Source organism: Acomys minous (assembly GCF_964271855.1).
Source record: "Acomys minous genome assembly, chromosome: 10".
NCBI lineage: Eukaryota > Metazoa > Chordata > Mammalia > Rodentia > Muridae > Acomys > Acomys minous.
In genome coordinates, this window is record NC_140491.1 from 33,386,854 (window position 1) to 33,414,392 (window position 27,539).

At 41.6% G+C, this 27,539-nt stretch overlaps 1 protein-coding gene across 2 annotated transcripts in view; it reads right to left on the reverse strand.

Moving 5' to 3' along the window:
- Positions 1-27,539, reverse strand: part of HTT (huntingtin) — a 143,502-nt gene that overhangs the window by 80,184 nt on the left and 35,779 nt on the right. The window contains exons 7-25 of one of the 2 annotated variants that reach the window (XM_084797779.1): positions 26,873-27,014; positions 25,924-26,102; positions 22,971-23,175; positions 21,289-21,336; positions 18,157-18,237; positions 16,505-16,845; positions 12,281-12,407; positions 11,750-11,868; positions 10,759-10,870; positions 10,430-10,567; positions 9,541-9,699; positions 9,352-9,449; positions 7,718-7,857; positions 6,128-6,191; positions 5,572-5,672; positions 5,066-5,212; positions 4,478-4,598; positions 2,162-2,238; positions 656-807 (exon numbers count right to left, since the gene is read on the reverse strand). In XM_084797779.1, the coding sequence (XP_084653905.1) occupies positions 656-807; positions 2,162-2,238; positions 4,478-4,598; positions 5,066-5,212; positions 5,572-5,672; positions 6,128-6,191; positions 7,718-7,857; positions 9,352-9,449; positions 9,541-9,699; positions 10,430-10,567; positions 10,759-10,870; positions 11,750-11,868; positions 12,281-12,407; positions 16,505-16,845; positions 18,157-18,237; positions 21,289-21,336; positions 22,971-23,175; positions 25,924-26,102; positions 26,873-27,014 (2,551 nt within the window). The remainder of the gene's footprint in view (positions 1-655; positions 808-2,161; positions 2,239-4,477; positions 4,599-5,065; positions 5,213-5,571; positions 5,673-6,127; positions 6,192-7,717; positions 7,858-9,351; positions 9,450-9,540; positions 9,700-10,429; positions 10,568-10,758; positions 10,871-11,749; positions 11,869-12,280; positions 12,408-16,504; positions 16,846-18,156; positions 18,238-21,288; positions 21,337-22,970; positions 23,176-25,923; positions 26,103-26,872; positions 27,015-27,539) is intronic. The other variant, XM_084797780.1, reaches the window with a different exon arrangement.

Below are 27,539 nucleotides of genomic sequence, written 5' to 3' on the forward strand. Positions count from 1 at the left end.
AATGATCCTCCTGTCTCTGCCTCCCGAGTGCTGGGATTAAAGGCATGCGCCACCATGCCTGGCCACATTCTCCATTCTTATCCCTGTCCTCATGTGATATCCACAGCGACTTATATTCCTTCAATGTTACATTTTTTTAAGTCTCCAAATTCTTAGATATGCAATACCTCACCTGGTATATCATTTTTATTCATCTATAAATCTGCGGCTCCTGCGCTTTGTCTACACGTATCCCCTACTACTCTATAACCACCTGGAGAATGCAGCCCTTCCAGAACAGTCCCTAGACCAAGTCACTGCTTGGCACATGGCACCCAGAAAACAAAACTCAAGAGAGTTTCCGCAGTAAAATGGAAAAAAATCACACCCAAACACTACTGAAGGCTTCCTGAATTAAACCCCTTAAAGCTCTTGTGACCTACACACACACACACACACACACACACACACACACACACACACACACACACTACTCAGCACTTAATGACTCCCCTCATGCACACTCACATAAACAGACGTCATCTAAAGTCTGGATTAAGAACACCAGTTGTCTCTCAAAATAGCTCTCAAGTTCTCGTAACCAGAGTAAGTCAGAGCTTATAAGCAAGCAAATCAGAGCTAAGCCCAAGAACCCATCTCCACTTGTTACTGGTACCTGCCAGCAAGTTTCCAGCCAAAATCAAGGCATCCTGATGGGCTGAGAGATCCAATGGGAACCAGGCTGATGAAAGCAAGGTGAGAATCATGGAGGCCATGCCAACAGTGCAGCTCTTCCTGGACTCATCAGAGGCACTCAGTGGGGGCACTCTGGAAGGAGACATTTCCAGTCAACCATGAAGTTTCAAGCATATAGTCTCGTTCCCTAATGCCCCCATGAAGAAAATACGCTATAAGAAATCCATTTTACTTTTAACCTTGTTTGTTGATGTGGTATGAGTTTCTTAAGACAGGGTCTGACCCTCATGTATGTAGTCCCCACGGCCTGGAACACACTATGTAGCCTACACAGGGCTGCACACTGTCAACCTTCCTACCGCTGCTTACCAAGTCTACAGGTTTGAGCCACTATCATCTTTTGTTTGTTTGTTTTTTTGTTTTGTTTTTCGAGCCAGGGTTTCTCTGTGTAGCCTTGACTATCCTGGACTCACTTTTGTAGACCAGACTGGCCTTGAACTCAACAGCGATTCGCCTGCCTCTGCCTCCCAAGTGCTGGGATTAAAGGCGTGCGCCACCATTGTCCAACCAGAGCCACTATCACCTTAAAACTGCTAAGGAACTAACATTCTTCCTGTAAATCATGACTCCATAAAAGTCACTTGAGAAATGAAATTACACAGTAGAGTCCATCAGGAGAACTAAATGCTTAACCTGATGCAGTTTGAACTTTCCTCCCTTTTTGACTTAGCAGACTGTACTCCAATGTCAAAGTTGCCCAGAAGTCAAGTCTAATGCAGGGTTAGGACTGGAACCTGTAATTACAGTCAGGGTTCATGAAGGAACAAAAGCCATCATCACTTCACGTGGCTGTCGGTTGGCCACATGCTGACACTCAAAAGAAACCTGCATATTTCCTTTAGGATGTGATGGGAAACTGCAATACTTCTCAGTCATCAGCACCAGTGATGGATGGCTTACTTACTAGTGCTGAGAAAATTCTCAGCTATGCCCAGCTGGCAGTAGACCATCTATTGGAGAAATTATTTTGTAAAGAAACATAATGGAAGTACACTAGTTCCTAAAGCACACCCTTGCAGCTCATCACAATTCTGGATGTTAAATTATAACTGATTTATATTACCCAGTAATTTTAGAAAGAATCAAACTAATTAGAAAGTTTTTAACCTGCATATGATTATTCCTTAAATGCCCATACCCTCAGACCACAAAGATGCTCACAAGCACCTGACACTCAGAGTCACTACAGCCTTAGTGTCCCCAGCAGTTCCTTCATTCATTTCACATACCTCACAGGGCAGAAACAAGTATTCTAGCATATATTTTTCCAAAAAAGCTAAAGAGACCCAACACAAAAGGAAAAGGAGGGCAAGGGTGGGAAGGGGAGGAGAGGGGAAGGGGATTGGAGTAGAAAAAGAGAGGAGGATCCCAGCAGCTGTGCTGCTTCTGTGTGGGTACCTGACTGCACACTGAGGAGTATACATACCCACAGTGCCATCCTAGACTCCAAGTACAAACTGGAAAGGCTGCTGAAAGAAGACATAAGGCTTCACAGCATCCAAACTGCAGAAAAAAGGAATAGAAAAATCACACGCAACACCACCAAAGTGAATGAAAACTGAGATCTATGAATAACTACAGGGTAGCTATCCTACTGGACACATACATGCTTTAAACAACAAAGCTGGACACATCTATTAGCAAAACACTGTTACAGCATGAGGTGGGCAGCCAGCAGCTCCTGCCAGGAGTTCTAATTGTCCTGCACCCAGTCTCCCTGGAAGTTTCTTTCTTCCTCAAGATCTCAGCTCAAAATGACTAACATAAACCTCTAGATCACTGCAGTCCTTGATATGTGCAGATCACAAGTAAAATGAATTTTATGATATCGTGAACAATTAAATTTGAAAGGCATTTAGTGGGGCTGGAGAGATGGCTCAGAGCAGTAGCTGCTCTTCCAGAGGTCCTGAGTTCCACAAGGTGGCTCATGACCATCTGTAATGAGATCTGGTGCCCCCTTCTGGCAAGCAGGCACATGCAAGCAGAATGCTGTATAGCAAACAAACAAACAAACTTTTTTTTTTTTTTTTTTTTTTTTTTAGTTAGCACAACTGCTGAATCTCAACTGTGTGACTTCCTACAATATCCAAGTGTTTCTCCATAAATAAAAAGGTATTTTCAGGACCCAATACTTCTGCACACTATTCCTTTTTCTGTTTATAAAAGTTGTACTTGACTTTCTAAAACATTTACGAATACATGAAAAGTATAAATAAGAAAATGAAAGTTAACCACAATCTTAAAGAGATCATTCTAGCAATTTTTGCTTGTTCTTTCTGAATTTGTAATGACTATAGATAAGATAAACGAATATTACTTTCCTAACTTGGTATCAAACTACATTCCCAAGAGTTTTAAAAAATTCTATCTTTCTCATTCAACATTAAAACTCAGGTTATATCTCGCCGTAGCACTAAAATTCTCCAAATCAACATATCAACATGTGCCTAACATATTACGATATGTTAGTATTTTATTGTAATTGGAATGTAATCATTCTTGGATTCTTAGATATTAGTTCATTTCCAGTTTTATTGTGACTTTTTAAAAAAGATTTATTTATTTATTATGTGTACAGTGTTCTGCCTGCATGTACACCTACACACCAGAAGAGGGCACCAGGTCTCATTACAGATGGCTGTGAGCCACCATGTGGTTGCTGGGAATTGAACCCAGGACCTTGGAAGAGCAGCCAGTACTCTTAACCTCTGAGCCATCTCTTCAGCCCTGGTTTTGTTTTTCCAGACAGGGTTTCTCTGTGTAACCCTGGCTATCCTAGACTTACATTGTAGACCAGGCTGGCCTCAAACTCACAGCAATCCATCTGCCTCTGCCTCCCTAGTGCTAGGATTAAAGGTGTGCACCACCACCACCTGGCTAGTTTCATCATGATTTGAAAAAAGAAATAACTTAGTTGGCATTTCTGGTCTGATCCTTTGGTATAAGACGCAAAGTCAGAGTCAATCATACTAGAGGTATTCTAAAGTTCTGGTATATTATCAATTCAGATTATGGAGATTTAAATTTCTGAAATTTTTTATTTTGGGGGATAGGATATGCACACATATGCTCCATGAACATATAGAGGTGAGAGGACTTTTGGAAGTCTGTACTCTCTTCACTGTGTGGGTCCTAGGGATCCAATTTAGGTCATTAGGCTCAGAAACAAATGCCTTTACCTGCTGACCCATCTGGATGGCCCGTTTTAGATTGTTTTGAGACAGGGTTTCTCTGAGTAGTCTTGGCTGTCTTGGAATTCACTAAATAGACCTGGCTAACCTCAAACCTGGAGATCTGCCTCCCTCTGCCTCAAGTGCTGGGACTAAAGGCAAGAGCCACCACTGCCCAGCCTATTTTAGAACTTTTATTTGATGACTTTCTAAATTGGATGAATTAGTTTACTATGAGTATGTATTACTTAGGAGTCTGTTGAAAGAAGTACATTTCTTTATAAAGCACCTCAAGAGAAGGAACCCTCACACAAGTCACCTCACTGTGGCCATAAAAGACATGAAAGGCCATCTCTTTTTGTTGTTGTTGTTTGCTTTGTTTTTGTTTGTTTTTTTATGACAGGGTTTCTCTGTGTAGCCTTGGCTGTCCTGGACTTACATCGTAGACCAGGCTGGCCTTGAACTCACAGCAATCCACCTGCCTGTGCCTCCCTGAGTGCTGGGATTAAAGGCGTGCGCCACCACACTTGGCTAGCAAGGCAATCTCTTTAAGCTCAAGCAAGGAGACTTACTGTGAGTGCCCTTGTAGTTGACGTAATGAGTTCGTGAGAAACTGCGGCAACAACTCTTGAGAGGTTGTTTTCCATGGTGACATCTGTTATACTTGGCAGCAAGCTATAGCCTCTATAGATTCTAGTATGAAAAATACAGGGAATCTTAAAGCATTTATTTTTCATGATCAAATGGCATTTAAAAGTTTATGATTAAGGTCCAGAAGAAAGTAAAGCAGCACTGACTTTAAAGTAAAATAAAGGCTGAGAATGAGGATGGGGTCTGGTTCAGCAGTAGAGCACTTGCTCAGCATGCAAAAGGCCCTTCCAAACAGACTGGAGTGAGTTTTCAGATCGCATGTGACTTTCACAGGCAAAAACACAATTGCCAGTATGACGAACTGAACGCACTCATTGCAAGACTGAGAAGTCACTGCTATGCAAATGAGGCGGGACTTAACCACAGGGGCTGTGGCAAACCATGATGTCAAATACATATCCTCCTCCTCTAAAGGCTACCCAAGGTTTTAAGAAAAGAGAACAGGAAAGCAGGCACCATGAGAGGCACCCTTTGCTGACAAGTCAAGGTGCTCTGGGCAATGTACCTACCTGGTTATGGTACTGACAGAGAAGTGTGATGGCGGCTGGGTCTCATGCATGAGGAGCTTCAGGTAAACACTGCTCTGATCTCTTGCTACGGCCACTACCGGATCAGCCTGTCCTTGGTCACACTTATAGAACAGCTTTGGGACAAGCCTGCCATGGAAGGAAAGCTTATCTACACAGAAGGTACATGAAATTCACCCATCACCACACCTTTCCCCAGATAGCTAACCCAAACCTATGCCCACAACAGCAGCCAGAGCTGTGGACAGCAATTTCTTCCAGGAGGTAGAAACAAGCAAGACTCTCTTTCTTTCTTAGTGCTTGCTGCTCTCTAGACTACAAACCTTGACAATGAAAGCACATTAGTTTTACCACAGAGTGCTGGGCTTTTTCAAATTATCCCTTTAGTAAGTACGCTTTAAAGAATGAAAAGGGATTCCTTCTACCTTTCCCATTCGCATACTAAATATTTCAACCAAAAGGGTAAAGAGATAAAAACTGGTAAACACCTTGTTAACGACGCTGCAGCAACATGTCGCACCCTGGGGTCTTCGTCTCCAAGCAAATAAATGACCACGTTATTGAGCACTCGTTCTTGTAGTTTTAAAAACTTTTAGAGAGACAGAAAATAAAAATAAATGTAATTTCTATAATCAACTGAATCTTACACATTTTTTGTTGTTGTTTTGGCTGAGGGGAGTTTGGATATTTTTTGAGATACAGTCTCACTATGTGGCTTTGAAAACTCTGAAACTCACTATTTAGATCAGATTGGCTGATGTTGAAATTAAAGGTATCTGCTTGCCTCTTTCCCCCAAATGCTAGGATTAAAGGCATGCACTACTACATCCAGCGAGATAAGGAAGACTTTTCGGAAAGCAAGTCAGGAAGAATTCAAGATGGTTTATTTTAAATTCATGTCATATACTGACGTCTTTCATGACATAAAGTGCTAAAAATGTAACACATCACAGGCACTCAGCAAGACCTCACACCACTAGGGAGACCCTGCTAAGACAGTTACCAGGAGATAGGGCCCACAGTCTCACAAAACAAACTGCTTACCCCTGTATAATGATGAGCCCCTCGGTGTAAAGTTTTTGCTTTTGTCTCCAAAAAACTCACCAGCCTAACAAAAGAGCACATTCAACAGTGATGTCATTCACTTAGCAAACACAGTGCTGGCTTACAGCTCTCAGGCAGCTAGACATAGCTCACTCTAGTGTACTGTAAGTCTTTCAGAGGCAGCTCAAATGTGCTTAAACAGACTAATTTTCAACCTTCTATAAATTCCTGACCTAACAATTGAGCACTGGATAAACAATTTTTCATCAAAACACATACCTACTACTTCAAGAGTAAGTTCCATGAATGAGCTCAAACATACTCAACCCTTACCCAGGTGACCAATTGTGTGCCCCACTCCACAGTCATAACTGCAGTGACAGAATAATCCTTCCTTCAGAGATATTCTGAGGATGGGACATAATAACCCACAGGGTCTACAGTGGCCTTAAAAATCAAACAGGCTAGAGAGATGGCTCCATGGTTAAGAGCATTGGCTGTTCTTCCAGAGGACCTGGGCCAGATTCCTAGAAGCCATAGACAGCTCACAACTGTTGATAACTCCTGTTCCAACGGCTTTAACTCCCTTTACAGCGTGCACATAGTATACATACATGCATGTAGGCAAAAACAAAAACAAACAAACAAGCAAAGAGCAGTAATACCACACACAAAAATATGAATAATAAAGGGATATTTTCCTTCTAGAAGAAACTGTTAACCAAAACTTACTCTGAGGAAATGAAAGATAAAACATGTTAAGTTTGGGGGTTTGTTTGTTTGTTTCTGGGGGGTGGGGTGGGGCTGGTGAGTCACCCATCTCCCCAATCCCTCCAGTTATTTTTATGTTTGTTTGTTTTTGAGACAGGGTTTCTCTGTTTTGTTTCTCTAGCCATGGCTGTCCTGGACTCACTTTGTAGACAAGGCTAGCCTGGAAAACACAGAGATCTGCCTACCTCTGCCTCCCAAGTGCTGGGATTACAAGCCTGTGCCACGTCACCCAGCTGCTCAAGTTGTTTGTTTTTAACTGTAGCAAAATACTATTCCATTATCTCCCTTAAATCAGAATAAAAGTTAAGTACATTAAAAACAAAAACAAAACAAACAAAAATCAAGTAAAATTGATGTCTTTTTTCAAAAATTAAAAAAAATCAAGAGGGCTAGAAAGATGGCTCAGGTATTAAGAACAAGCTCTACTCTTCCAGAGAACCAGAGTTCAGTCCTCAGTAACCACGCAGGCAGCTTTAAACAATCTCACTCTGCTCCAGAGGATGGGATACCTCTAGCCTTCTCAGGCACTTGTCTTCATGTGCACATACCTATCTGCCCAAATACAAACACACATATTTACACATAATTAAAAAAAATAAAACTAAATTTTTTTAAATTCCCACCATCTAGAAAACCAAGACAACTAGAAAAATCTATCTCACTTCCAATATCAAAATCTCTAAGCTCAGAGTTCCACAATGAGTACTGTGTACTATCACATCTTCTCTACATAAACCCCAGAGATCCTAATAGGCAGTACACACACAGCCAGTTTCAGTTTGTAATTTGAACTTCTGAATCTGCACTTGGCTCCCTCACCTGAAGTCAATCTCTGCAAGTGTTTCGAGCAGCTCAGTCCTCACCAGCCAGTAGGAGCTGTTCTTCAGAGGCAGCATGTCGATGAGCAGTTGTAATCCCAAGTCACTGTAGCTGCTGTTGCAAAGACTCAGGATGCAGTACTGAAAACCCCAGCCCAAGATAGAAGGTACCACAATCAGACATCTCATCTGAAGACAGAACTCCTATGCATGCACCTGTATTGTGTTGTTCTATATTTAAGCAGCAACAAGAATGCTACAAGCTCCCAGAAGTATTCAAGATACATCTTTATCTTACTGTGTAAATGTGCCCATTACACCTAACTTTTGTTGATTCCTGCTTCCCATTACTTCCCCTGACTCCTGAGCCACAATCTCAGAACACTAACCACCAGTTTACAAGGAAGATGATGTAAACAGTCCTACCGCCATATGAAAAGAAATCTCAGGCCCAGGACAAGCACAAGAGACCCATATCAAGGATTATCTTGGATGTTACTGGATTCATTTGATGTACAAGGTAACAAAGTGGATCTTGTGCTGTTATTGCCTCTGAGGGCTCAGAGCCTAAGGGTATTATCCTGTAATTATGGATGACAGATGTAGTCTGCCTACCAGTATAACACCTGTGCTATTACTGCATACCTCCTTTGCTCAAAAGATACAACTGACTGAAACTTAATTTTTTTTAAAAAGGAAAAAAGTAGTGCTGGGGGCTGGAAAGATGCTCATTGGTTATGAGTGCCTAGTGCTCTTTTGGAGGACCTGGGTGTGGTCACCAGCATCCACACAAGATAGCCAACCAGAATTCTACTTCCAGGGAACCCAGTGCCCTCTTCTGGCCTCTGTTGCTACTGTCCTCACATACACAAAGTCACACTGTCTCTCTCACACACACACACTAAAAATCTTTTAAAAATTGGAAAACATTACTTTGAGGTCATTAAATTTTAAAATGGGACGATATTCTTGACAGGCATGGTGGCGCACACCTTTAATCCCAGCACTCGGGAGGCAGAGGCAGGCGGATCGCTGTGAGTTCGAGGCCAGCCTGGTCTACAGAGCGAGTCCAGGACAGCCAAGGCTAACACAGAGAGACCTTGTCTCAAAAAACTAGAAAATAAATAAATAAAAGGGACAATATTCTCCTTCCTGTGCTTTTGTTTTAATTTTCTCTGGTTAAAACTTTTTGCTATTGAATGGCCAATTGTGACTTATGAGCCAGATGACAGAAAATGTTCCACGTTACTCTCACTTGAGGAACCAAGGCTCTTTTAACAGAAGACTCAAACACTGAGGCCAGTTAAACAATGCCCATAATTTCACTGCAGTTCAAAACTCTACCATCTTAAGACAGTACTTTAAAAAACAAATTTTGCATTTGATAATAGCAAGGTATATTCCTAAGCATTCCCTTTAGGGAAAAGAATCTTTAAAATTAAATATTCCAAGAATTAAAACTAAAAATTTATGAAATTTTAATATTATGGCAATATTTTTCTAAAGCTGAATTTCAGTCCCTGAAAATTACTATTTACATCTTATGGAAATGTGACCTATTAAGCTCCAAATGTAACTGTATCCATGGCAAGCTCACTAAGTCAAGGAACCACTTATGTAAAACACTGTACTCACCCTCACAGCTGTACAAGCCAACTTGCAAGTAACAGAAGATTCATCCTTCAAGGTTTTCTGCAGCAAAGGAATGCAGTCCACCAGAGAAAATGTATTTCCTAACCAGAAGAATGAGCAAGAAACGTCTCTATACAAACAAGAACCTGGGAACAGGACCCAGAAAAGACGGTAGAACAAACTGTCCATTACCTGTCAGGGTTCTGATGGTACCCAGCCAGTCACCAACACGGAGGCGGGACCTGCTGAGGATGGAGCAGACAAGGGTCCCACAGAGAATGGCAGTAGCTCCTCGGACCTGTGGGTCTCCATGATCGATGTAGTTCAAGATGTCGGAGACATACTGCTCCTCTGTGGACACAAATGGCCCAGCCTGTACCTTCTCCACCATCAAATTTATACTACAAATAAAGCTTCATTCTCAGAAAAGGGAGAAAAGGGAGCATTTTACATCTGCAAAGAACTGGACTATAATTTCCTAAGTATAAAAGATATTTGGAGTTTAGAAGTTCTAGATTTATCACATTGCAATCCTCTCACTACATCAGAATTTCCAAATTATGATTCCAGGTTGTCAGATTAAAATCAAACTTTAAAGATTTCATTTGAAAATAAAGATTAGAAACAATAAATCTAGCATATATTTATTAACTTTAAACTTAATAACACAGGTTTGCTTTGTCACTCAAAGAAAGAAGGAACATGGAAGACACTTTCCATTCCACAACCGTGTGCCACAGGAGACAGGGTGTGGTGCTGTTCCGGCCTGTCAGTCTCAGTGTGGATGCCTGGCCAGGTGAATGTGACACAGAGCAATTAAACAATGCAGCTTGTGTATAAATGGCTCTTACATTTCTAGATTTCTACTTTATAACTTATGTGGTCATGTGTATGGAAAGTGCACACATAGCATGTAATCATGAGACTAAGAACATGAACATGTGCACATCTGGAGGGCTCTAACACAGCTAAAACACAGAAGCTATTGGAGACACTCACTACACTAAGACAAAAGAAGACAAGACCATGAGATAGCTTAAGTATTGACTAATTAAGAGGAAGCAGTGAACTTTCAACATACCAGCACTTCCCACGGTGTCAAGAGGTACTTTATACAGTTTGCTGAAGAAGGATTCTGGATGAAGGGACACAGCTGCACCAATGCAGCTGAGAGCCAGGGCCTTCACGCTGACCCTCACGTCTCTGTCTGGAACCAGTGCTGCAAATGAACAACCACCCAGGCCCCTTTAGCCATTTCCAAGAAACAAAACTGACCCCTCTGATTCCCTCCCTCTGTTACCAACTAATGGAAAGTAAAGTTCACCCCAATAACGAGATGCCAGAGGAACAACAAAATGACTTCTGAACTGGTAACTATACCCTCAACTGCACCTGCTCTGCTGTGCTTACCTTTCCTTTCCCCAGTTAACAAAAAGGAAGCAGATAAAAGACGGACACAATGGACCAGAGGAGCAGAGTCATCATCGTTAGGCTGTCCTATATCACCTTTGATTCGGCGAGGCTAGAACAGAGAAGTAAATATTTGATTTACTAGTTCAGTCAACAAAATGAACCACATCAGGGTCCTAGGGACAGAGGCCTATACTTAGCCACCTCCATGCCTGATCTCAAAAAACAAAAACAAAACAAACAAACAAACCCTATAGTTGGAACCCTAAAACCCAGGGCCGTAGGGCTGTGGCAAGAGACAAATTTAGTATGGAGAAGGTGCACTGGGCAGGAAGGTGCTAAAAACACAGCATTCAGAAAACGTTGTTCACATTGACAAGCCACAAGCGTCTACTAGAAACTATTGAGTTCCAGGCCAGCCAAGGTTATATAGTGAGACCTTGTCTAAAAAACAAAACAAAACAAACAACACCACAAACAAAAAGACAGCAGGCAAAAGAAAAGGCCAGAGAAGCCCAAAGGTTGGAATGATACCTAGAGGGCACTCTCAAAGGATGCCATCTTACTGATGGAAGAAAAGGACAAAATGTACTCCTGACCTCAAGGAATTTAAAGTTAACTGTAAATGCAGCAAATGTGCATGTAAAGCAAACAACAAAGAGAGAGATTTTAGGCCATTGAGTGAACAAACCCAAGAAATGCCGCAAAGCTCTGCACTAGCCTCAAGTGATAATAGAGGTTACCAGGCAGGGTAGAGCTCAGCATGAGGTACATCTCTGCAAGGGAGGATGCTGCAGTAGAGGCAGAACGGATGCAACTGTTAAGAATTTGGGTATCCTTGGATCAGCAAAAGGACAGAGGCCTGGGAGTGCCCAGTGTTTCTAGGGGAAAGAAGTAAGCCCAGAGCTGGGACAGGAACAAAGGAGAATGGCAAAAGCCAGGGAAAGTCCAACCCCTCATACACAAGCTAGGTCCTGCCTATGTAGCTCACCTTGCTTTCTGGGTCGCTGGCTTCAGCAACCTCATCTCTTGATACAAACTTATCTATACTGCTGTCAGAAGGTTGCCTGCTATGACCCATTCTTTCCAGTAAGTGTGCCTGTTGAAGGGCTTTAAAAATAAAAATCTTAATTAGGTGACAAATTTCCAATCAAAATATGTATATATTTACATAGACATAACATGAAGGTACCAGAGTTAAATCAAAGTCTGGTTATACCTAAACTGCCATTTTCAGCTGCTATTCACAACTCAAAAAATAATGATACCAAAAGGTTTTTTCTTAGAAATAAATATAAATGATTTCTGCCAGGTAGAGGTGACACATGCCTTTAATCCCAGTACTCCGGAGGAAGAGGCAGGCAAATCTCCAAGTTGGAGGCCAGCCTGGTCTACAGAGTGAGTTCCAGAACATCATGGACTACACAGAGAAGCCCTGTCTGGAGAAAATAAAAAACAAAACCAAACAAACGATAAAGATGTCTAAAACTGAAAACATTCCCATCATATAAAGTGAACATACCCAGAGAAGAGTTTCTGAAAACATCCGAGACTTCACCAGAAAGAACGCCTGCAGCCTCCTCCTCGTCTTCCTCCTGTGGCTGTCCTAGCTGCATGCCTAAATACTGGCTGTCAGCACCATCTAACACCTGTACAGATAAAAGGGAATTGTCAGGCACAAGCCCTTCCACATGAAGGAAAAGCCACCAGCAGAGCCGAGCAGTTTATGCACACAGAATGCAGAGACCATGTGGCATCACTGGCACATACAGAACACACTTACATGATGCCCATAGGTCAATGCAGTGTAAGAGCAACAAGCAAGAGCTCTTCACCACTGCCGTGGAATGCTATCTAGGCAGGATGACTACCTACACCAGGCCTGCACAAGATAGGCAATTAACATTTTGGGGATAGGCTTGTGGAACCCTGTTCATTCCTAAGAACACGTAAGTGGTTAATGATAGCTGGGTTAACATATGCTTCAGTGGTGTAGATGTCTATAAGCTGCCCATGCTCTTATTTTATGCTCCTTTTAAGCAGTGCCAATTGAACTTACTGGTGCGTGAAATTAGACTTAGGTGGAATGATTACTTTGGTCACTGGTGTCCTATCAAACAGGTATTTGTTTATCTTCCCGGGAAAAGGTCACATACAAGCTTTTCTAGATCTAGGCATTCTGTTTTTTGTTTGTTTGTTTGTTTGTTTGTTTTGTTTTCCAGACAGGGTTTCTCTTGTGCAGCTTTGGCTGTCCTGGTAGCTCTAGAAATGCTAAAGAAATTTCAGTCTATAAACTTCTTTTTGATATTAAAAAAAAGTCTTCAAAACAAAATGAAACAAAACAAACCATGAGGTTGGCAGTAGACCTGGGAGGAGTTACGCAGAAAGATGAGAGGTAAACATTATCAAAATACATGCATGGTATTCTCAAAGAACTAATAACCAGTTGGAAATGAAGACAAGGCTTTTGGTGACAAGAATCTAACAATAAGTTATCTCCACTAACTTTATAAATATTTCCTATGTCTAGTCATAAACCTGGGACAGATTCTATGGTGAAAAGGTCCTGCAAAGATCGAATGAGAACTCAAGAATGTGGAGAAAAGATGACATTGCCGCCTAGAGCCAAAGTATCTTAGGGCATCTTTAACCCTCTTGATGGTCATTTATTATCTTCTATATGTGACCTAAAAATACTTTTTGTTTGTTTGTTTGGTTGGTTCTATTTTGAGAAAGGGTTTCTTTGTGTAGTCCTGGCTGTCCTGAAACTCTCTCTGTACACCAGGCTGGTTTCAAAACTCAAAAATATTGCCTCTGCTTCTGAGTGCTATGATTAAAGGTGTATGACCCCCCACGCCCAACTGACCTAACATCTTTTGACTCTTAAGAAATCATTTAGAATGTACAAACAGAATCCTAGTTTCCATTAATTGAGAGCCCCCTCCCACACTTTACTATAACCCACCTATCTGAGATACCTGCCAAAGTATTTGAAATGTCTTGATTTATGAATGTCTTGATTTATCAATTTATTCCTTCCTTCCTCTTTCTTTCTTTCTTTGTTTCTTTGTTTCTTTCTTTCCTTTATAATAAAAACTTCACCAAGCTGTCACCACACTGGAACACAGAAACTAGAGAAACCTAAATCTGTATTCTTGGACCACAGCCACTAATATTTGGCTTCAGAATAAACTTACTCTTCTCCCCATGAGAAGAGCTCCGTGGATAAAGTGCTCACTGTACAAGGATGCTGGACATAAGATTGTGCATCTGTCATGCCAACTCTAGGAGTTGGGATGAAGAGGGCCAGAAGTTTGCTGACCAGCCAGTCTAGCCAAAAAGGTAATCTCTAGGTTTGATATGAGATCCTGTCTCAAAAAATAAGGTGCACTGGGGCTGATAGCTAAGGGAGTGAGAGTGCTTGTTCTGCAATCATGAGGACCTGAGTTCAAAACCCCAGCACACATGTGAAGATCCAGGCATGGTTGCACAGGCCTATAAACCCCCGCACTGGGGTCAGAGATGGGGAGAGACAGGTAGGTCCTGTAACCTCACTGGCCAATGAGCCTAACCAAAAGTGTGAGCTTCTAGTTCACTGAGAGACCCAGTGCCTCAGGGCAGTAAGGCAGAAAGTGATAGAGGAAGGTTCCTGACAAGCTGCTCTGCCTCCTCTTATACATGCATATAGATGCAGGCCTGCACACTCATATGCACACACACATACATACAACATACAACAAGTAACTTTTCTTCATCATGAAAAACACATTCCAAATTTTTCAAAAAAGACAATCTAATAACAAAGGTAACTGAAAATAAATTTCCTGTACTGTCTTCTCTTCAGTTGGTTTACCCAGCTTCTCCTAACACAGAGTAACTGCTCAGCAGGTGACGTGATAAGTTTTGATGTTGTCATAAGAAATATCTATTGGCTACCTAGAGGGGCAGAATCAGGTCAGATCTGCAGTCAAATTTTGTGTGACTGTGAGACAAGGAGAGGGAGAGGGAGAGGGAGAGAGAACACAAGAACAGCGGGTGTATAGATGTTCATGCATATTTATGAGAATGAATGAATGTGAAGGTCAGAGGCCAATGTCGGGCATCCTCCTAGGTTGTTCTCTACTTTACTTTTGAGTCAAGGTCCCTCTGAACCTGGAGCTCACCCATTTGGGAGAGACTAGCTAGCCAGCAAGCCCTCGTCTCTACCTTCCCAGAGCTGGGATGACAAGTGTGTGGTCACAAAGCCCAGCTTTGAACACAAGTACTGAGGAGCTAAACTCATGCTTGAGTGAAAGGTGCTTACTGGAGCCATCTCCCCAGCCCCCGTGGTCAGAACACATACTCATTTCTGACTTGAATTCAGTGTTTGTGTATTCATTCCAGTGTCTCGTTTATATTTCAGAAGTTCCGGATACAAAATAAAATTTAGAGGCAGGTCAAAATATCCTGCCATACTCTTAATAAAACATATTCTACAGTAGGTAAATATTTAACTATATACATTTAAATTGGATATAAAACTATTCCACTTTTAACTGTATATCCAAAAGAATTTAAATCAGGGTCTTAGAGACATTTTGTAGACTGATCTTCACAGCGTCACTATTCATGATCATTGAGATGAGAAGGTAACCCAAATGCTCACTGACAGATGGAAGGAGAAGCAAAATGTGGCCTACCCATACAATGGAATGGTATTCAGCCCTTGAGAAAAATGGGGGGAGGGGGAATTCTCACACATGCTACATGGAGAGCATTATGTAAGTCACAGAAAAATAAATAAGTAAATACTAAATGATAAACATACTGCATGAGGAAACTACAGCCATCAAACTTGTATTGCAAAAAACAGACCGATGGTTCAAGAGTCTTTACAGGGGCAAGGTCTCAGGAGATGGAGCTTTAACGTGGGCGGATGGTGATGCCCACACCACACTGTTTAAATGTAGCCAACACCACTGAACTGTAGGTATGATGAATGGGATGGTTTTGTTATGTTGCTACAGAACAGGAAGAGGATGAGAAGAAGAAAAAGGCTATTTAGAATACGGGCCAATGTGGTTCATGCCACCACTCCCAACAGTCCAAAGCTAAAGCAGGCAGATCTCAAATTTAAGGCTAGCCTGGGCTAGGATCCTGCTTCAGAAATACAAAACAAAAACAAACCAACAAACAAGCATTTAACAAAACAAAACAGCACAACATCAAAACCCACCACAATTCAGCACACACTTGCACCAAATTTTCTGATTCTATAATATTTGAAGTGATTATTGTCCATGAACTCAGACATCACAGGAACAGAAATATGTGCTACTATAAAATGGAATGTGATGTAAGCACACTGAAAGGTCCAAAAATGCCAAAAATAATATATAATATTAATATTACCAACCACAGTTCATTAAGACCACAGACACTTACAAGCTCTTGAAAATTTTAAGTAGTTGTTCAACCAGGTCCAACCAGGTATTAAAGATATGTCAAGTGTACAAGGTGATCTAATTAACCTGATTTTAATCTCCATGGCTCAATACAAAAGATACTAGACACTTTCTTCAGGGAAGGCATCAAACAAGGCCAAGTTCTCTGTTAACCATTTGAGCTGGCAGCTTTTACACTTCTATATTATGTGGAGTAATACAGAAAAATGAGCAGGAGGGTCCAAGTGTGGGCAACCAAGAATAAACTCAGGAAGAGAAAAGGGCCCAACACAAAAGAACCAGGGCATCCTCAACCCACTCACAATTTCAGAACTGTCAGATGGAGTCACAGCTGAGTCAGGCCCTTCAGTGGTGGTCTGAGAGCTGTCACTGATGGGTGAGGAGGCCTGGGTCCCATCATTCAGGTCCATGGCAGGGTCAGACGGGACAGCACTGAACTGGCTGGAGCTGTGGCTCAAGATGTCCTCCTCATCCCCATCAGTAGCAGCACTGGTCAAGTCACAGCCCGACAAATCCACAGAGTCTGCTTGAAGTGTGTGCTGGGACCGAGGCTGCTCAGTGATGATGTCGTGACCTACAGAACCAGGAGTGGAAACACCCGAAGAAGCAGCGAGCTCTCCACCAATCTCACTCTTCACAGAGGCTAGAGACACAGAGAAACTCATTTGTCAAATGGCCAGAGGACACAGTAGCTAGGACCCAAAGGTATGTAAAGTGACAAAAAAGTTCACTGTATTGAACATTCTAACTATGAAACAGCTTGGAGCATAGTGAAGAAAAGGTCAAACAGCACAGCGAAGCTGGTTGGAACAAGCAGATTCTTTATGGCTGTGAACAGTCTCAAATATGTTCCATCATAAAACCCAAGATCAAGTTGTTATGCAATTCTAAACTCACACATAGAATGTGTGTAACTCAGAGGCAGCTGTGGCAGGGACACAAGGAAACTCCCAGGAACTCTAACAGGCAACAACAGAACAACAGCAACTGTACTGTAGCACTCCTTCAGGAGGGGCTTGCCTTCTTCCACGTCCTGTCCCCCTCCACTGCAGTCCTAGCCTCCTGTAGGGTAAGCACACTCCACATTTTCCTAGTTTAATTCTGAAATTCCCACTTACAAATACTATGTAAGACCAAAATCATTTCTGTGGCCATTTTGTAGCAGTAGCGTGCAATACTTAACGTCTATTTATCCTTAAATGTTTGCGAAAAGAAAGTGGTTGATTTGCATTGGAGGAAATGAAAGGTGCTGATGGTTGGGAACAGGGAGATTATAATAATAAAAGTGTGTGCTTTTAGAAAGCTGAATGCATGGTTTGTTTTATGAAATATGAAAACAAAATCACTTCAAAAACATGAACAAGGTGTGAGCAGTGGCCCCTGATGAAGGCAACTGGGCCACAGGCATTTGAGTTTTATACAAGTCTAGGCAGGCCAAAATTTTTGTTCTGATGACATTTTTAACTTGTAAGCAGGGGAAAAGTCAGTCCACTGACATCATTCACATTTTCCTTTTATTTACCTAAAAGTACACATACCCAAAGCTGCTGCATTTTATCTAGTTATTACTATCCTAAAACAAAACCTGTTTTTAAAGTACACAAATAATGTTACATACAACTTGCAAACAAAAATATATTCTTTGAAGTTAATTTATCCACAGACAGTTCTTCAGCCCACTGTCCTGATCATAACCCACCTAGTTCATGAGACAACTCTACCCATCAGCCCCTTCCAAAAAGAGAAACTCAAGGATTAGAAACCAGATTTTGAATATCTTAAACAAGAAAAGCACAGCCACACACATTTAGAGTGAACATTATAAAAGGCACTTTTTGATCAGGTCACCCCTGCCCTGCAACCCTGTGTGCAGGCTGAGGTGCTAAAAGAGGCATGAGATAGCAGATAGAAGTGGAGGCTGACGCTGGCAGCTCACCATGATGACCATAAGTACCTGCAAAGGCTGAGCTGCTGACATCTGACCTGGACTCCGAATCATCTTCCAAGGCTTCTTCTTCTCCTAAAAGCACTTTGCCTAGTGAATAATACAATAATATTCCTTTTTAATTTTGCTAAAAATAACAGTCAAGTAAATAGTCAGGCATGGTGGAATACACTTTTAGTCCCAGCACTCAGGAGGTAGAAAGCATATCAATCTCTCTAAGTTTGAAGACAGCCTAGTCTACAGAGGAAGTTTTAGTCCAACTAAGGCTACATAGTGAGACTCTGTAATTGCAAATCACAGGCATGTTTAATTTATCCTCACACAATTTACCCATCATGTATTTTATATTACTACAGTGTTAAAGAAGAGAATAACTTTTAGAAAACTGTAAAATCAATAAGTCTATAGAGAACTAGAGGCAGAAGCCACAAAATAATTTTTATTGATTTAGATTACTGTTACAGTTAAATAATTTATTATTATTTAATAAATGAATGAGTAGCTAATAGCTGAAAAGGTCCAATTCTATCAGCCCATGTTCTATCTCCAATGACAAATAAGAATTTGATATCAAACTCATATATAAATAAGTTGCTTACATTTTATTATCTTTTTATATTCTAGACTATAGATAAGAATCTGAAAGGACAAGATATTTTCTTGTAAAATTTTTAAAAATTTTTATAGTTTATGTTTAAAGTTATATTAGGAAGAAAAATCAGACTTACTATCTTTACAGTTATGTCACATACAAACATCATTAAGCACACTATTACAGTTTGACTGTGTCAGCTTAATGAACTGAGAAATGCCTACGGGATTTCTAGAGAGGAAACTAAGAGGGAAGATTGGTGCTCAGTGTGGCTAGCACTGCTCACGTGTTGAAGTTAAAAATGAAGAAAGCAGCAGCCAACCAGCTCAGGTGAGCCCCCTGCTTTCTGGCTGCAGTCAGATGAGCTGCTCTGCCACACCTTCTCTGCCATGATGGACCAAGACCTCTGAAACAGTGGCCATGAATAAATCTCTCCCCTCAAGTTGTTTAATCAGGTATTTTGTCACACTGAGGAAAACTAAAACAGACACTATACAGCTACTAGCTTCTAATGTTACTTTAAGGAGTAATTGTGATAATTTCCATAAAGTTACATGATGTAACATTAAAGGCAAAAGCTAATTGGCAAAGAAAGCACAAATCTATGAAAAATCAGCATAGCAGCTCAACATAAATACTCACAGAGCCTTTCATTAACAGAACATGTAGTTCAAGAAAGCCAATAAAACTCAAGAAGCATGAATTTGGATCTTAAAGAAGTAGTTTCTACCCTCCAAATCAGTGGCTGATGACTATGTTCTGGAGGAAGTTCCCCAGAATGGATTACCTGAAGAAAAGCAAGGAAGGCCACTACCAGAAAAGAGACTCCTGGCCAGCCTTGACCTCAGCTAAGCCTGAGTGCTCCACAAGACTGCCTTGTATCTGGTAGGTTAAACTTGTCTTAATTAGGGTTTCCATGGCTGTAATAAAACACCATGACCAAAAGTAACCTCGGGGAAAACTGAGGGAAATCAGGGCAGGAACCTGAAGGCAGTCACAGAAGCAGAAGCTTTGGAGAAATGTTTTTCCTGGCTTGCTCAGTTTGCTTTCTTAGAGCAAACAGGACCATTAGCCCATGGGTGGCATTACCTAGAGTGGGTTGGACCTTTCTAGATCATCTGTCAAGAAAATGCACCACAGACTTGCCCACAGGCCTATCTAGTGAAGGCATTTTCTCAGCGGAGGTTCCTTCCTCCAAAATGACTCTACCTTGTTTCAAGTTGACATAAAACTAGCCATACACCACTTGAAAAAAAAATTCATTATAACAAACAAAGTTTAAAAACCACTGACCTAAATAAAAAATGATCAAAAGACTGAGGAAACAGTAGGGAGGAGAATTCTTCTCAATAATATCACTTTGTCATCATCTTTAGACAAAATGACTGTGGAATAAGTTACCAGAGTGATTTTACCAAGTGTCCACAGATTTCTGTAGGTCAAAAATAGAGAGTAACATTTCTTAGAATTCTTCTGGCCTTTAATCATTTGCAGAGCTTTCTAAAAGGGCCTCATACTGTGACGGTTCAAACATTCTGCCTTCTTTTTAAGAGGCAAGGTCTGTCATATAGGCCAAAGGACTCCTGCCTCAGCCTCCAGGTGTAAACTATGACAGCTAGCTCCCAAATTCTTCAAGTAAATGCTCCCTCAATTCAATGGAGACTAGAATGTTATTCCTGTTGAGATTTATTCAAAAGTGAGGTGTAATGTCATCCCAGCACCTGGGAAGTAGAGACAGGGAGATTTTGAGTTCAAGGCCAGCTAGCACTAGGCACTGTCTCAAAACTTTAAAAAAGAAAAAAACAAAAATTTAAAACCCTCATTTAATATGGCAAATACTAGGTTTTAAGTCTCAAATGCTCAAATTATGACAGAAAATAAATTCATCTTTTAAGATTTTAAAATAAAAATGACAGCAATTCTCTCCCATGGAAATCCATAATGTAAAAGAAAATTGCTGCTTCTGCTGCTGCAAGGTGACCATGCATAAAGCTATCAAGTCATATCAGAAATAGGTCAGGAAATATATAAGCAAGAAGTTAAATATGGCTGAAAATTGATAACCAGGCACGAATAAACTGAGGAACCAAATCAAATAAACTATTTAATAATCTAACAATAAAATTCCTTAAGAAGAAAAGTCACCTTTATAAAGCTCAGTGGTACACTCTCTAAAGCAGTGCTAAGCACACCTGCATCTTTCAGACTTCACTAAACAGCCAGGCCCAGCTGTTCCCCTATTTTATCATTATTCTTCGGGGGTTAAAACACATGGAAACATCTGTAAGAGCTGATAGCCTTCAAGGTTACAATATTTACTCTCTGGTCCCTTATAGAAAATTTGCTGACCTTTGCCTGCAAACATTAGAAATTAAGATAAACAATTCTGATATAAACAATTTTTAAGCCACAGGAAACTTCAGATTCCAGCAGTATTCCATACCCACCCCCTTACCCTCCTAGGAGGAAATAAAAGCAGTGTCTAATGCATTATGCAAACAGAAACAGCAGTTCAATTCAAGACAAGACTCAGATTTTGAGATAATCACCTTTTTGCTTTCTTGAGAGAACAGGGCTGCATGAGGAACCCCCTCCAGCTGTAAATCACAGAAAGTGCAGAAGAAAGTAAGGTAACAAGCTGCTAAACTCTGCAAGGAATGTGAAAACCCTCAAAAAGCTTGGCTCAAATCCTTAAACAGGGGGAATATGAACATACTTCCCTATGACATGTTTAAATACCACAGTGTCACACTATAAATGTGAAAATTACACTCATGTTCAAATACATAGTTCTAAAGACACGACTAAAATGACCACAAAGTTCATATAATTTGCACTTTAAAAGCTAAGTTAGCCAGGCGTGGTGGCGCACGCCTTTAATCCCAGCACTCGGGAGGCAGAGGCGGGTGGATCGCTGTGAGTTCGAGGCCAGCCTGGTCTACAAAGTGAGTCCAGGACAGCCAAGGTTATACAGAGAGACTCTGTCTCGAAAAACCAAAAAAAAAAAAAAAAAAAAAAAAAAGCTAAGTTAAACTGTGAGATTTCATATTATTTGGACAACCAGTGGTCAGACATACACTTTCACTGGAAACAGGTACTAGAGATGTGCATTTCTGTTCGTTGGTCACATGACATGCTAAGAATTCTTTAGTGACAAGGATAGCAGAAAAAAACGTTTTCTGCTCAGAATCCAGACAAAATTTTAAGTCCACAAAGCCATAATCAGATTTCCCAGGCAAACAGTCTCTAATTTGTAGCTACAGTAAGTCTAGGTCCTCAATGTGCAAGCCAGGGTCAGCAAAATTTGTCAAAGCCTGCTAAATGTCAGGCCACTTCTGGAGGCTGGCATGCCCAGATTCCTATCTGTCCCACCATCCAAGGGTAGCCCATGTCAGACACAGTAGAGGCCACTGCCTACTCTAGGGCTCAAACTCTTTGAGCATCAAGAAGAGACACAGGGCACAGTGGTGCATGCCTGTAATCCTAGCACTCGGGAGGCAGAGGCAGATGGATCACTGTTAATTCAAGGACAGCCTGGTCTACAAAGTGAGTCCAGGAAGCCAAGGCTACACAGAGAAACCCTGTCTCAAAAACAAACAAACAAAACAAACAAAACCAGAGACCAGGTCAGGGAGGCGGCTTCAAGATCAAGAATGGAAGGGGCTCTCTAAAGTCAGGATCCAAGGAGAAAAAGAACACTAAAGGCCCCCATCCCACCCCCCAAAAAGCGCATAGAAATCCATCCCTAAAGATTTATCCCTGAGGGCTGGAGAGATGGCTCAGAGGTTAAGAGCACTGTCTGCTCCAAAGGTCCTGAGTTCAATTTCCGGCAACCATATGGTGGCTTACAACCACCTGTAATGAGACCTGGTGCCTTCTTGTGGTAGGCAGCCACACATGTGGGCTGAATACTGTATAAATAATAAATAAATCTTTTTTTTTTAAAGGTTAATCCCTGATATTCAAACATGAGATTCCTGGAAATACTTTGCCTAATATTTCTACTTCACTGCACCTGAAATGGAGGTGACAAGCCAGAAAGTCAGGAAACCTGGCTTTTAAGATGCGGCCTCATTCTGTCATCTACCTTTCTAAACTGTACATTTATTTGCAAAAGAAGTTTGGGCAAGGAATTAAGAAGTTACAGCTCAGCACAGCACAGCCCCATAAAGCAGCAAAAGGAAACATGCATTACTGCACAGCTGGTTAGAAGACCCTGCTGAGACCTTACCTAAAAGTTCCACGATGCTCCCACTGCGGCCTCGGCCCCCCGCCTCCTCTTGAACCAAAGTGAGCTGCCCAAGACCACCTGGTGTAGTCAGTGCTTGCAGCAGCTCAGGTGGAGGAGTGCGGAACAGCTGCTGCAAGAGCTCCAAGGCTCCTGTCACCACATTGTGGTCTTGGTGCTGCGTGTGATGCAAAGTCAGTTCATAAACCTAGGAGCAGAAACACAGGTCTTCAGTTGTGTTTAAATCCCAGGTTTCACTTTATTTTTACTGGCCTTTGTTGACAAAGCTGAGCCTTAATTTTCCCCTCGAAAGACCTCTGTCACTTACTTCTACAGGTAGGGTCGTTATTGTCCATGCTATTTTCTGAATTCCCTTGATTTTTTTTTTTAATTTATATTAACTCATTGGAAATACCTAGACAGAAAAACCCTGCCTCAAAAAAAAAAAAAAAAAAAAAAAAACCAAAAAACAAACAAACAAACAAATGAAGGAAGGAAATACCTAGAGCATGTCCTCTAGGACAGCAGTATGTAAACTCAGGCTCCTCATTTTCCCAAAAGTAATGACTAGGATAGAGAATAATCCAATGGACACTGCTGTGGAGCAAGCTGGGACATCCAACAATCAGAAACATGGTTCTGGGCCGGGCGTGGTGGTGCAGACCTTTAATCCCAGCACTTGGGGAGGTAGAGGCAGGCAGATCACTGTGAGTTCAAGGCCAGCCTGGTCTACAAAGTGAGTCCAGGAAAGCTACAGCTACACAGAGAAACCCTGTCTCAAACAACAAAAAACAAAAACAACAAAAAGAAAGAAAGAAAGAAAGAAAGAAAGAAAGAAAGGAAAGAAAAGAAAGAAGGCTCTGAATGTCAGGGAGAAAATAGCCAGAAATATTAAGGATGTCAGTCAAATTTTTTTGGTTTTTAATACTATACCATACTACAAAACAATGAGTTTGTTTGTTTTTCTTTAATGTTACCAAGGGGAAAAAGCCCACAGGTCTAAATCACAATTTCAAATAACATATAATTTTGCAATTTCAACCATATTTATAAAATCACTACATAAAATTCATAACTCACAGACATCCTGTATTTTTACTTTGCAAAGTTTGCCAACCTTAGCATTAGTTGGTAAGATAAAAATAGACAAACAAATGCAGGGATAAGACACCTCAGCAGTTAAGAGCACAGGCTGTTCTTCCAAAGGAGCCAGGTTTAATTCCCAGCACCCAGATGGGCAGCTCACAACTGTCTGTAACTCAAGTTCCAGTGGATCTGACTCCATCACACAGACATACATGCAGACCGAACAGCAATGTACATAAAAAAAGAAAAAGACATATGCTACTTTTTTGAAAGTTAGTGTAGAGTAAAAATGAGGCTCCTTTAAGCCTTATCTTTAGCTCTTCTCATGTAGCGCACACATACACCTACATCCTGACTGGCAAACTGCTAGCCACAGCCACACCTGGCTTTACACTTGCATTTCACTCCCCATTTTGGCTTTTTTTTTTTTTTTTTTTTTGAGACCTGGTCTCATCATGTAGCTACGGACAGTTAAATGTCCTACATAGGCCAGGCGTGTTCTTGACATCCCAAGCGCTGGGGTCACAAGCATATACTACTGTGCCTTGATTTGGTGTCTGCTTTTGTGGATGAAGTCTCACTGGAAGACGGCCACATTCGTGGACTATCTGTGGCTTCCACACTACAACACTAGAGGGGCTTCAGAGAAGATGGCTGTCCTCTCTCTGGCCCTGTGGAAGGCACCTGTGGGCCTGCTCTGGAATGAGGAGGGGCACACTGTCGCCCAGCTCACTTCTTTCTGCCCCAACACCTCCAGCAACACGCTGTTTCCAAGGAGCATGTCCCACACTTATCCTACTATGTAACACCAATTCTGATGGTAGCACTGCCTAGAAAGTGACTCTAAAAATGTAAAAGACCCCATATCAAGTATACTTAAAATTATTCACTACAAAGCCTAGTAAAGTGGTTACTTAGAAAGAAAAGTTTTCTTTTACTGTGAAGACGTGTACTAGCCCACTCCACCTCACCCTCCTCTACTTTACTACTTTGTTGAGACAAGAATTTTCCTGTTGCCCAGGCTGGCCTTAAACTCCATGTAGCAGAGGATGACCTTGAACTGAACTTGAACCTGCCAGTACCTCCTGAGTTTTAGGGGTTTGGGTATACATCACTATATCTCATTCTATTGTGAACAGCTTAAAGGGAAAGTCTCATGGGTTACAGTCACAGAACTTTGAGTTTTACTATATCACTTGCTTTAAATACTTCAATATTTGTTTCATAGCTGGATTATAAGTGCTTTGTTGTAATCCAGCTGGTTTTCCTTCAGTTCCTCATGGACTTCTGTCTTCCTTGTTAGCATACATGTATCAGCCAGCCCTGACTTTTCTGCAGCTTTTTAGTTACATTTACTACAAGAAGTACTTCAAGTTCCTAATTTGAATTAGATGTTTTACAGCAATCAATGTGGAACTGCACCTAGCACATTTCTGGTTAGAAAGGACTTCAAGGCTTCCTCTTTTGTTGAATTTATTTATTTTGGGAACATTTACCTTCAAACAATTTCTCTTTCCAAATGCATACATGAAAATGCATGCACTGAGTTTCCTGCTGGTCACAAGGATCTTTTGCTGACACATGCTTAGTGCACCACATTGCCCAGACCAGAGCAAAGACTACCCACAAGGCTCACCACTGCAAGTATGCAGTGGGCATCAAGCAGTACTTGAATGGATGAGCACTTTTTGTGACCTCATGTCTTAGAAATGTCAACCGTTGACATAGTATTACTCATGACCAGGGTGACAAACAGAGGCCACAGACTATAGGTCAATCCCAAGAGTCCAGCCACATGTGCACATTATTAACCCTCAATTCTGTGCTTCACACAAAGACTATGTGGTTTTTGGGTTAGAGTCACCCTTACCTGGACAAGCTGCTCTGCAGAAGGAGAGACTTCCATTTCTTTCCGTGTTACACCAAAGCTGCCTTTTAGGCTTGTGTCTTTGACCTGCTGCTGGAGCAAGGGCACTAAACACCTCAATGTGAGCAACACACCAAGGATCAGGACAGTGGGGTGTTCTTCCTCCATGGGAACCAGCAGACCTACAAAGGTAACCAAGCGGGCTTAGCAGTCAGTCCACTGCTCAGAGAATCACAGCACACTAGAGGGGGAAGGGAGGGGGACACGAGCTAGCTATAGGAGTATCCTATTGTAAACCAGGCAAAAGGAGGGAGAGGAGACATAAGCAAGACTGTGAAACACAGGCTGTGTGTATACACAGATCAAGGAGCAGCTCTGCAGCATAAAGCATGTCCTTAGATTGTCAAGACCCTTATAGGAAGTGGAGCTATATTTGGAAATCAGAAAGTTGTATCAAATGTCCATGTGCCTGGTCGAGCGTGGTGGCACACCCCTTTAATCCCAGCACTCAGGAGGCAGAGGCAGGCGGATCACTGTGAGTTCGAGGCCAGCCTGGTCTACAAAGTGAGTCTAGGACAGCCAGGGCTACACAGAGAAACCCTGTCTCAAAAAAAAACAAAAACAAAAACAAAAAAAAGTCCATGTACTCACTCCAGCAGGATTTGCTAGTGTTGATTTTGACAGTAGCCAAAAATGAAAGAGAAAATGTCAGTTCCACTAGAGTACCCACAGAGTGCTGAAGCATAGCCTCAGACTTCTTGAACAGAAGGCCAGACCAGGAAGGAGGATGAGGTTATATACCAGCTGGGTGGCCTATAGCACAGCTGCAGCCGAAAAGTTGCCAAGACCACCTCCTACAAAATTCACATTTAGCAGCAAATGCCAAGGGCTAGTGTAACTTAAAAGACTGAGCTGACGCTAAGACTGAGCCTCTGGACCCTTTCTCTCTTACCTAGGAGCACGTTTAGGAGCCAATTGTAGAAGTACTGTGTCCTCCTGGAGTGCTGGCAGATGCTCACTGCTGAGCCGGCGGCTGTCCGTCGGACAGTAGGAGAGCTTGACTTCAGATTTGCTATGAAAGCTTTCAACAGAACCTATAAAAGCAAACGCAGTGATGAAAGCCGAAGCCCCCATGGAGCTTATGACATATTTCACAGAGCTCCAAATCTCGTAGGTCATAAACTATGACGAACTGACACATTTTTTTATAGATGAGTGGAAATATCACAAATCTGTGATAGTCAGCAAGTGTCTACCAGTAGTCTATTTATTTCTTTATAAATTGCATTAGGTAGGCTGAGATACCGATAATTCGAATAGTAAAAGGCATTTGTAGCCAAGGTTGATGGCTTTAATTCAGTCCCCAGAACCCACAGGAATAAGTGTGCGTGTGTGCACATGAATGCATGCATGCACACACACACCAACCAATGTTTTAAAATCCGCATCAGGAGCTGGGCATAGTGGAGCATGCCTGTAATCCCTGAACTCCGCGAGGCAGAGTTTGAGGCCAGCCTGGTCTACAAAATGATTCCAGGACAGCCAAAGGTTACACAGAGAAACCCTGTCTCAAAAAAGAAGAACAGGAGGAGGAGGAGGAGGAGGAGGAGGAGGAAGAG